Source organism: Buteo buteo, chromosome 9 (assembly GCF_964188355.1).
Source record: "Buteo buteo chromosome 9, bButBut1.hap1.1, whole genome shotgun sequence".
In the NCBI taxonomy this organism is placed as follows: Eukaryota; Metazoa; Chordata; class Aves; order Accipitriformes; family Accipitridae; genus Buteo; species Buteo buteo.
The window spans coordinates 43,827,385-43,838,202 of record NC_134179.1 but is presented as its reverse complement, the minus strand read 5'-3'; the positions used below and the strand labels follow the sequence as shown (position 1 = coordinate 43,838,202).

The following is a 10,818-nucleotide window of genomic DNA, read 5'->3' as shown; positions in this document are numbered from 1 at the left end:
ACTATTTTGCAATATGCTCAGTCTTTCATTTTGCAAGCTCTCAGACATGCCAATGCACGGTTGCAGAATTATTTTGCAGCTCACAATTCACAGACATGAACACAACATCTCATAGTTTTTAACTCGCATACCCCCTTGAACGTGCAGCACACAGTAGCAGCACATGTGAATGACCGAGAAGGACAACGTTACGTTCCACTATCAGTTGGCCCTTGATTATTTTTCTCAGACTACAGGCAAAACAGAGTTGAAGCAATCTGAAGATGAAATTGCAAAATTAAAATTGTAAACAGGAACAGCACTTAACCATAACACACTTGCTTTTGTTCAAGTCAAATAAGAAGTCAGATACAAGCAACAATAACGGATCCTCACTATTTTTTTCACTTCAATGTTACTGGTGGCAGGGGGCTGTCAGCAGTTTGGCTACTTGATGTTTATGCTGCAGCTGTCTCCTGACTTCACTTTGTTAATTCCTTTTACTTCTTGCTAGTATCAGCCCTCATTAGAAATCTAAATGCATTAACTCCAATGGGAGTTCAAGAGAAAGCAGAAAGTTGGAAAATTTTAGCTCCCTACATGCCCATCCTTCCCCTTTCTTTTAATATGTTATCCAACTTTTCATGTAGGGAAAAATCGTTACTACGCATTTCTGAGAAACACGCTGCGTTACAACTTGCGAATGGAGCAACAACTAGTTTTCATAACCTTCCCATGCTACTCAAGAAATTTTACTAATTAGTTATTGCTGCATTAAAAACCAAAAACAACAACAAAAAAACCCCAAACAAACAAAAAAAACCCCAAAACCCAACAACAAAAATTCCTCCCCCCCCCAACCACACACACAACAAATCTCCAAAATCTTTCCACAATGGATTTTGGAATTACAGGTTGAAGAATGAAAGGTGCAACATCACCAAATCCCTCTCAGCATGAAGGCTGTAACCTCAACATTAGCAGCAAGTTGTGTTAGGGGAAAAAAACCCTGAGACAGCCTGCATGTGTCTGGAAACGCCCAAGTGGCTTTCTGAACACTGCCTGCTAGCCATTTTTTCCAGCTGGACCATGGTAAACAGCAAGGAGAAACAAAATCTCTGCTCTTAAGATGGTTTCATTCCTATACCTTCCACTCTAAACTAGGAAACAAATGTAATTCTCTTGCAGCTCACCTGAAGAACCTCCTGCTTTCCTACAGACAAGAATTCCCATCAAATCTTTATATTTCTTGTTTTTAAGTGATACATGAATGAATCCCCTCAACGCAGCAACCTTCTGTATTACTCAGTGACATACCATGATTTATTCCTGTACTTCTAATGAACTTGGCATACCTGTCCAGCAGTATCAATAACTGGCTTCTCTTTAGGGGTAATAATTTTAACAGCATTAACTCTGAACAGACTATGTGCATGCATATCTTTAAACTGGTCATTAGATTTTCATTCTTGCCCTCAATGCCTATTCTTATCCTAGGAAAGCACATGAGTTCAGCAGCATATCAGAAAAATCAATCAATTCTACTGTCCCTGAAGGAGTAGGGTGGGTACTTCCCTACTAACCTTTAAGCCAAGACTCTGCAAGCGGTCAAGTCAGCTTAAAAAAGCTTCAATGACCCTTTGGAAAACCAGGCACCTAGCTCAGGAAAAGTTAGATGTGTAGTTTCTTGGAAAGACATTCTCAACTGATCGGCGCCAGGGTTATTGCAAATTTCTCCTTTGTGCAGAAACAAGTTTAAAAATATCTAAGGGAACTATGCTACTGCTGTCTGGGTTGATTAAAATAAACAGCAACAACCCTGTTCAGAGGTCTCCAAGTGAAAGATAATAATTAATAGATCCCTTCAACAGGGTACTTTTAGTCTGCTTTCCCACTCTGCCCGGGAGATTGGCAGGTTTTTCAGGAAAGGGAATTAAAACAAAAGCTGTGTTTCCTTTTTGGTGGAAAATTTTATGTAATTTCTCACTTTCAAATGTGTGTAAACTGTGCATTATAAGGCTCTTATGCTGCAGTACACAGTAAAGTGCCTTAGGCCGTGGAAAACAGCATAAGAATTATAAATGCAAGCATATATCACACATATCCATTTTCATGCTAAATTAGAGGGATCAGTAAGACATGGGCAAAATAAATATTTACCAATACGATGAAATAAAAGGACAGTTTGCAAACATCTAGAACAACTGCTGTTCCCAGGGAACCTCCTTTGACTACAGTGCTTGTGTACATAAGTTCTTAGCACATAAAGAGATGGCCTACATTGCAAAATACATCCACTCTGTACATATATGTAGGCCATGACTCAGTGCAAAGGCAGCTATTCCCAATATCCAAAGACATTTCATCAGAAGATATTTGCTAATTCCAATCTGTAAAAGCAGCAACAGATCAAGAAAGCAAGAGGATTTATTTGAAAAAAAAAAAACACACCAAAACCCCAAAAACGGGACAGGCCAATTTTAAAAATAGAGAATAAATAAATAAAAAAAAGCCCAAACCTGAAACCACTAAATCCCTCTCAAATCTTTATCCTCATTTAAAAAGGCACAGCTAACGAGACAGAAGAATGCGGCACTGTCCAAAAAAAGCACTGATTATTTCGGAGATCAGAGGGCGCCCCCTGCGATCCACGACAAACTTTTCCTTAGGCATGAGAATAAACGCGAACTCAGGCAGAAATTATCTTGGTGGGTCAGAAAGCAGTAATGAAATTAATGTAATTCTCATTTCTTGTTCAGAATTATATTAGAAGCGTAAAACCTGCAAAATTATCCTGTTGCTGCCAGGATAAAAATCTTTATTAAGGACATCTGTGAACCTTAAGGTAGACTTTTATTCTAGTGTCTATAGGAAATGCAAATGCTTGCCTTTCTTTTGAACTCCTCTCTTTTTAAGGGTGGATTTTAATTCTTCTGCCATGTCTCCAATATCTGTACAATATATTACACAATTTATTTTTAGCACAATCAATGTGCTAAAATAAAAATAGAAGAATTAATTAATTTATACCTTTCAAGGCCAGCAAGACATTACCACTTATTAGTACCGGATTACTTCAAGAACTGCCTTCTGTCTGCCGAAACAGCGAAAGTTACTAATTTGAGTTTAATTCCAGTTTTGCACACCCTTAAATCTCCACAAAAAACTACCAAGTTTCATTCACATGCACATGAGCCCTGGGAAAATGAGCGTTCCTTCTTCCCCACTCACACCCTTTGAAGGAACACTCCCTGTGAATTGATAGGAAAGAGCATTTTACAAAAGAAAGCAAATAGCGAAATAGTACAAAAATGTTTTCAAGATACAAGTAAAATAACTATTATGGTACAAGGCAAATTCATTTGATGGAAGCTGGCAAGTGATGTGCTGTGAAAGACTTTAAATCTTAATGCCCATGTCAAAACTCGCACAGTGACACTTCTGCTCTCAAATTTAAACTGTAAAAGGGTGAAACCATCTTACAGTCTTTAATTTTCAATGTACCTTTCTTCTACTTTTGAAATACTTGAAGGTTTACTATATAGTCTAGACAGGTATGGTATTTATCAGTTCCGAACTGATGAGGTTGTAGGTAATAATGTCAATTTCTGAAACCTCAAATGGCAATTCCAAATTGTTAAAGTAGTGCATGATAACGTTATCTATAATTATTCAGTAGACTATGTAATACGAGTCTCACTGTCTTTAACATAAAAAATATCATCCTTCAAAGACACGTGGCTATTGGTTCTAACAAGTACACATACCTCCATTCTACACTTTTCTAACCAGGATGCAGAAGATTACATCCAAGCTCGAACTCTACAGGAGTCTTCTGCTCAGCAGTATGTATTATGCCAACCAAAAAAATCACACCAAAAAATTATGCCTGTTAAAAAAAAAATAATATCGCCAGACCGTAAGGACAGAGATCTGGGGAACTTCTATAGTCACTCCTGAAAAACAGTAAAGCTCAAAGTTCAGAAGCAGGTAAGATACAAGAATAAAGTCATGTTTTCCATTAAGAATCACTCACATTGGACATCAGGAAAAGGTTATTCACTGAGAGGGTGGTCAGTCACTGAACCAGGTTCCCCAGGGAAGTGGTCACAGCACCAAGCCTGTCAGGACTTCAAGGAACATCTGGATGATGATCTTAGTCATACAGTTTAGTTTTAGGTAGTCCTGTGAGGAGTAGAGAGTTGGACTCAATGATCATTATGGGTCCCTTCCAACTTGAGATATTCTGTGATATCTTAATCGGAGTGTTGCACGTAATAGACTAGAAAAACTGCCATTTCATTTTGTCATGAAAATGGGCAAGTGTTTATTTAATTGACCTGCATTATCTCTCAGGTAGCCATGTCTCCCAGGTTTAAAGACCAAAAACAACACTAAAACCAGAAATTTGATCCACCTTCTATTTACAAGTGAGATGTTCCTTACTAGTAGGTAATAAACATCTCATTGAGCTATACATTATGTTTGTTTGGTTTTTTTTTAATACCATTGGTCAATAGAAATATGAAACGATAAAATAATCTTTTAAACATTTTATGACCCTGAGCTCAAGTCCCAAGAGTGAAAAAAATCTGACATTATTAGTGTTCTTGAGTGCCTCACTGCAAGCTGCACGTTGTTTTATCATATTCTCAAAGGCACATTACCTACATACTCTGCAAGTAATAATCAAACCAAAAAGTGTCAATGCAACACACCACTATCTTTGCACGAATAGAAACAGCCCTGCACAACAGCCTCTCTCTCAAACTCCTAAAAAATGGTACTTGACCCCACTGATGGTCACACCATTGGTCATTATAACGCAAAGAAATAGGCAACAAATTAAATACACGTTACGAAAATACTAATCTTTTCAGCCCAGAGGTAAACTTGGTCTGTCGCTTACCTGGCTAAAACTGACAAAAACCGTCAAAGGGAAGCACTATCTTTTAAACTGCATATCCTGAGCTCTACCTCCTCCCCTCTTCAATAAATTGAAAATAGCTATTACATGCTCAAGAGACACAACAGGGCAAAGACAAAAACATCAAGGTGGACTGCACTGTTGAGATATGAACTAATTTCCCAGTGATAAAAGCCTACATTCAGCTTAAAGGACTCCTGAGAAGTCCATAATTTAAGATTTGGTTGGCAATACAAGGTGGGAGACAGTAACTTTTCATGTGCACAGCAATACAAATTAGGCCATCTAAGAAGTATCTGAGCTGTGTAAATAGGAGCGTCAATAATTCAGGCAGGCATGACAATACAAAACAAATAATCACCACACCTTTATCCAGCAAGATATGTTAGTCTGAGATAATACACTGAACAAACAAGCTCGCACAGCTAATGCCTTCAGTAAGGATAAGGCACTGTCTGGTAGATGAGCAGTTTAAACTTCTCCAGAAAAGATACTGTCCTTTAAACTGCTTAGAACAGTCTTAGAATGCTGACCTCCCAACCGTGTGTTAATTCTGTTGTATTTCCCCCCTTAAAAATGCAATGTTAAAAATTCAGTAAAACTTTGCCTTAGGCCATAGGATGGTTTTGGGGCTTGGGGGCTTTTTTTGGGGGGGAGGTGGGGGGTGGAGGGGGGAGGAAAATTTCATCCCACTTTCCAGAAACATTCAAACCAAACCCAAAGTTGGTATAATTTGTCTTTGCTCTTCCTGAAGGAAGCATTTTAGCAACACAAACCAACTCCTTAACTTACTAAATACAGTAAAGCCGATACAAAAACTTACACATCGTTTGTCAACATAAGCAGAAGGTAGTAAAACACACTTGAATACATTCCTTAGTGTTGCTGAAACTCTGTAGAAGGCAATGCAATGCAAATTTATGCAGAAATGAGAAGCCACAGCAAATCTCAACCTTGAATTTCCTGCCTTTTGTAACGCTCATTTTCCTTTTCTTGCTGAAATATATGTACTTTATAAGATATCACACTGCAACACTTTTAGACCAGTATGTCAGCTTCCGGTATGTTTGTCCCAGATAATGAGGAGAATCTGTTGACATCATGTCATATTATGACAGACTGTTAAGTGGGTTAGATAGTTTAATCTTCTTCCACAGAAAGGAAGTTCATAAGTCTCAGAAGGAAAAAATACAAGGTGTATCACTGCTATTAACTAAATAATAGAAAAAACTGTCCCAGATTTTAGAATTCTGAATAGCAGCCTAATACTGTAAATTTATTGAGAAGAAAATCATTTTGCAAAACTGGAATACAATTGATTTACCAAGAATTTTTTAGCATTTAAAAATCATTTAATAACAGGCCTGACCATAAAATAGTGGCACAACAGAAATGTAGGTTGCAAATGTGACGTGGAATGCATAGAACCACCGGGGCGGACCAGCCACAGTAAATACAACAGTCATAATCATGAGTGTAAATTCACTTTCATAACTGGCTTTTTCTTCTAGAAGGTAAGAGGGTGTATATAAATATTATAGAGAAAACATTTTTAAAAACCCATTGGTTTATTTTTCAGAAATGCTGGAAGGGGTTTCAGCTCAGTCAAAAATGAGTATGTTTGTTGGGCCAAAATTGGCCTTTCTGGTTCCTAAAGTTTCTTCTACTTGTTATGAAAAAACCAACATCAATGGTTAGGTGGTAGAAAACGGTGAAAAACAAACTAAGGAGCTAATTCTCAACAGAGGACATGGTGTTTCAAAACACAGTGCTTAACAGCATTAACCTTGAGGAAGAACGCTAGGAAGAATTTCCACCATTTCTTCTATCTTGAAAAAAAAATCAATCCCATTAGCCACAAAACCCCAGTTCATTACCAAGCAGAATAGAAGTTTGACATCTGCCTATGAAGATCTCTGGATGTATAGTTTGGTGGGATTTAAAAAGCAGCACAGAAGAGCAGGAATTTTAAGGAAAAGAGGACTTACAGTAGATTGCCTTGGGCCTCTGTCTTCATTGAAGGTGGCAACAAGTTCCTAGATTGCATAATGCTGCTATATTTAGTTTTAGTTGAAGAGAAATACAAACCTGAAAAAATAACAGCTACTTACTGGTTAAAACAGATACATTTGGCATTCCAGCCCACCATCCCTGCACTAAACTTGTCATTTCCCCCTCATTGCCTCCCAGGATTATGAAACAGTGACATGCCTACAATTCAAAGTTTCCTATTCTACAACTGTAAAACTTAGATTTGCCAAAAGTCTGACTACAACCCCTAGAAATCATCCCATAATTTTATGCACATTACATTTACGGGATAGAGCTTCACATGGTACATACAGTGCTATCAGTATTTTCTTAACAATGCAACTGAAACACCATTGTCTCATTCAAACTTCTCTTCTCAGTCTTACAATCAGCCAGTCAGAAACACCACATTTATGATCTCACTTAATTCCCCTCTCCTAACAACTCCAGGAATTCCAAAAAGCAATCTGAAGAGCAGCATTTGATATGATCCCCAACTTAAAATCATACCATGAAAAGCCACTGAAACCGGCTCTCCTACATAAAGAGAAAAGATGCTTGGCTGACTTGAGATACTTGGATTTCCTCTCTGCTGTCTGATTCTCATTCTGTTGTGACTCTCTATTCCCAAACTAGCGGGTCCCTACGTGTAAGGGGCTCCCCCTTTCTAACCCATCTCATACCTCATTCCAACTGAACTAAAGAAAACCTGTGGAGCAGGAATACGGTATCCCAATGTCCTTGTCCAAAAAGCTTAAGGGAAACGTAAGGGTAAAAAAAAAAAAAATCCCTACTAAAATAAATTACATAAAGTTCTGAAATCAACATCACTTTTGAGGCAACCTTTCCAGAGACCTCTTGGGTTCCTTTCTTCTCTGAAGCACCTTTTAAGTTGTATGGTTGTAAGAATAATTTTCACTATAGAAGCTATATGCATCTTTTAAGAATCACATTTTGATGATTATAAAAATTTATCTATTATACAACATAGGTCCAGCTACACTGAAAAAATTACACCGCTTATTGAAATACATTTCATTTTAGAAACAGACTACTAAATAGGTCTATACAAAAAACTCTAAAATAATTTCTGTAGTAAAATAAAGAGTGTGTTAGGAGAGCTACACAAACAAATTTTTTGTCTTTCTTTATAATGCTCAAATATACTGTGATACGTGGCTGGCTCACTCCATAGCCGGCACCAAAAGCGGAAAAGAATCCATTACGATACACAGTGATACAATTAATGCTCTGTATTAATCTCACAGCCTTTCCGATTAGTACAAAGAAAACCAGGCCTATCTCCTCTTTGAGCAGAAGTCCAGGATATAAAAGCAAGCATACCTCATCAGCTGATATGAAATTATAAAATTCCACAAGTCTCAGTATCTGAAATTTATAAAAGTCACCAGTAAAATGCAAGCAAATTGGGTTTAAGTCCTGTTGGTTCCCACATTCAAATGAGCACTGCTGATCCAAAACAGGATTTCCTTGTTTGTTAACTGATTCAAGGGAAAAATTAGGGCCATCTGCTGGGGTTAAGAGAAAGACAAAGATCCTCACCAACTAACCCTCTGTACTTCCATGAGGGCATGTTTCCATGTGCATAAAACGGGAAAAATAGCTGGCCGGAAGCAAAGATGTTAGTGGTGCTGTGCTGAACTGTTTTTTTCTGCCAGGTGCCGCAGAAAGTTGTCCTCACTCTGGCCTCTGTGATTTAAAGGCTCACTCTTAAAAAGAGCTGGAGGAGGGGGTAAATGAGGAACCGGGGGGACCGGGAGATGATGTGGATGGTGAGGATGAGGATGTAAGTGAAGGTGTGAATATGGGTGGGGAATGGGGCGTGGAGGAAGTGTGCTCACTGGGTTCAGGTTGATAGGTGGAGTTGGGGTGGTTGGTGTGTTCACTATAGCAGGGACTGTGGTGGCAGAAGTCGTGGACAGTGGGATCTGGACAGCAGCTGACACATTGACGGGGCTGGTAACACGGAAGCACTTCTCCTTGTGCGCCTTGAGCATGTTGGAGAAGCGAAATCGCTGGCCACACACGTCACATGGGTAGGGCTTCTCCCCTGTGTGAGTTCTGCGATGTCTCTTCATGTTTGGGCGGCTGGTGAAGCTCTTCCCACAAATTTCACAGATAAACGGCTTCTCTCCTGCCAAACACAGATACAGCCATCAGTTAGGCACAGAATATCTGCTAATACTTACTTCAGCATACTTACACACACAAACTGCATCCTACAAAAGCTACTGTGACTGCTACCTTCAGCAAATAGAGAGACAGCTGTTTCACAGAAGTCCTCAGTCTTTATGAAATCCTCTCTCACCTTTGGATTTTGATGCATGAGACAATCTTTGATAAGGCTTTGGCAAGGGGTTCCTTCTGACCAAAATAACAAGGAAGTAAGCCTAACCACTCATTTTCCCCCACAGCAAATCACAGGACTACAGACAGTTAGATTTAACAGTAAGGTAATGTATTAACCTTTCCTGTCTAATTTTCTAGGTTGGATAACAGTTTTGATCCCAAATTCCAAGAAAGGGAATACAGCTGGAAGTATAGGAAAGCTTTTGTCCTGGAGGTACTTGTGCTTTTCTTTGATAAGTTCTTACCAGTGTGTGTTTTCATGTGCTCATCGAAGTACTGTTTCATGTTGAAGTCTTTGCCACACCACTGGCACATGAACTGTTTGTGCCCAATGTGGATGCTCATGTGGGAACGCAGTTGGTACTTGTACTGAAACCTCTCATCACAGTTCTGCAACAGAAAAAGAGCAACCCATGATATTCAGGCACCATATGCATTAAGAAGCAAGGCAGTCATGGGACAGCACTCAAATGTACTATGTGAAGGAGTAAATAGTACCTGAACTAGTACACACAGAGACCCTCACACAAACACAGAATTTAAATTATTTAGTAAGAGTAGAATTTGGTCTGTACTAAAAGGTCTGCTGACACAAGAGCCTTGGCAGAGAGCGTGGAACAGTCACAACCTTTAGTTGACACAGCTGTTGGCAAAAGCCTGGCAGAGACACGGTTATGCCAACAGAAAAGTGCTTCTGTTGGCTTAAGGTATCATTTGGAGGTTTTGCAGCTTTGCCAGCGATCTCTGCTGGACTACAGCATGTCTCCACTAGAGGACTCTGCTCACACAGCAAAACCAACAGCAGCTCTACGGCAGGCTTGCTTTTCAGCAAGCCAGCCTGTTTTCCAGCTATTATTTATTGGTATGAGGTAATTTCTTTCCCTATGACAAGACTACTCTGGCTGCACTACCGCCATTACTACTACTTACTACCATGTGTCTGGCTGGAATTGTGCCCCAGTTCATGGACACGGTGAGCCACCAGACCTGCTCTGGAAACAGGAAGGGCTCTGCACCCCCTCTGCCTCCATCATGTGATACCCACAAGCATCCCCATCAGATGACTGAGACAGTATCTGCCCCAGACATATGACTGGGTAAGTCTGTCCATTACGGTCTCCTTCCCAAGGGCAGGCATAAAATTACAATCACAAATGCACATGAACGCATCAGTGAGATACTCTCCCCCATCCCAACACACACATAACTTGATTTAAGAAATGCAAATTCAGAGCACTGTCTTAGATCTCAAGGAGGCAATAGTTTGCAGCGAGGACAATAGTTTTTCCCACAAGTGAAAAGCAAGCAGTAATTTGTTTATTTTCACTGTCGCCGCTTCTATCTGTTTCAAGTTACTGGGCAGGACAGGGAGGATTAATGTAATTTGCATTGGGCTTTGCTATGATCACCGAGGGAAAACTAGGATTCAAATCCTGCTGTAGTGCGTACTCATTGAGAAAAACACGACAGCCAGCAGTAAAAGCAAACCAAACACATCTCAGTTTGAACTA

At 39.4% G+C, this 10,818-nt stretch overlaps 1 protein-coding gene across 3 annotated transcripts in view; it reads right to left on the bottom strand.

Moving 5' to 3' along the window:
- Positions 1 to 4,015: 4,015 nt before the first annotated feature.
- Positions 4,016 to 10,818, bottom strand: part of ZNF652 (zinc finger protein 652) — a 35,273-nt gene continuing 28,470 nt past the window's right edge. For all 3 annotated transcript variants that reach the window (XM_075036383.1, XM_075036381.1, XM_075036382.1), the window contains exons 5-6: positions 9,553 to 9,697; positions 4,016 to 9,092 (exon numbers count right to left, since the gene is read on the bottom strand). In XM_075036383.1, coding sequence (XP_074892484.1) covers positions 8,581 to 9,092; positions 9,553 to 9,697 — 657 coding nt within the window. In that variant the 3' untranslated portion in view covers positions 4,016 to 8,580. The remainder of the gene's footprint in view (positions 9,093 to 9,552; positions 9,698 to 10,818) is intronic.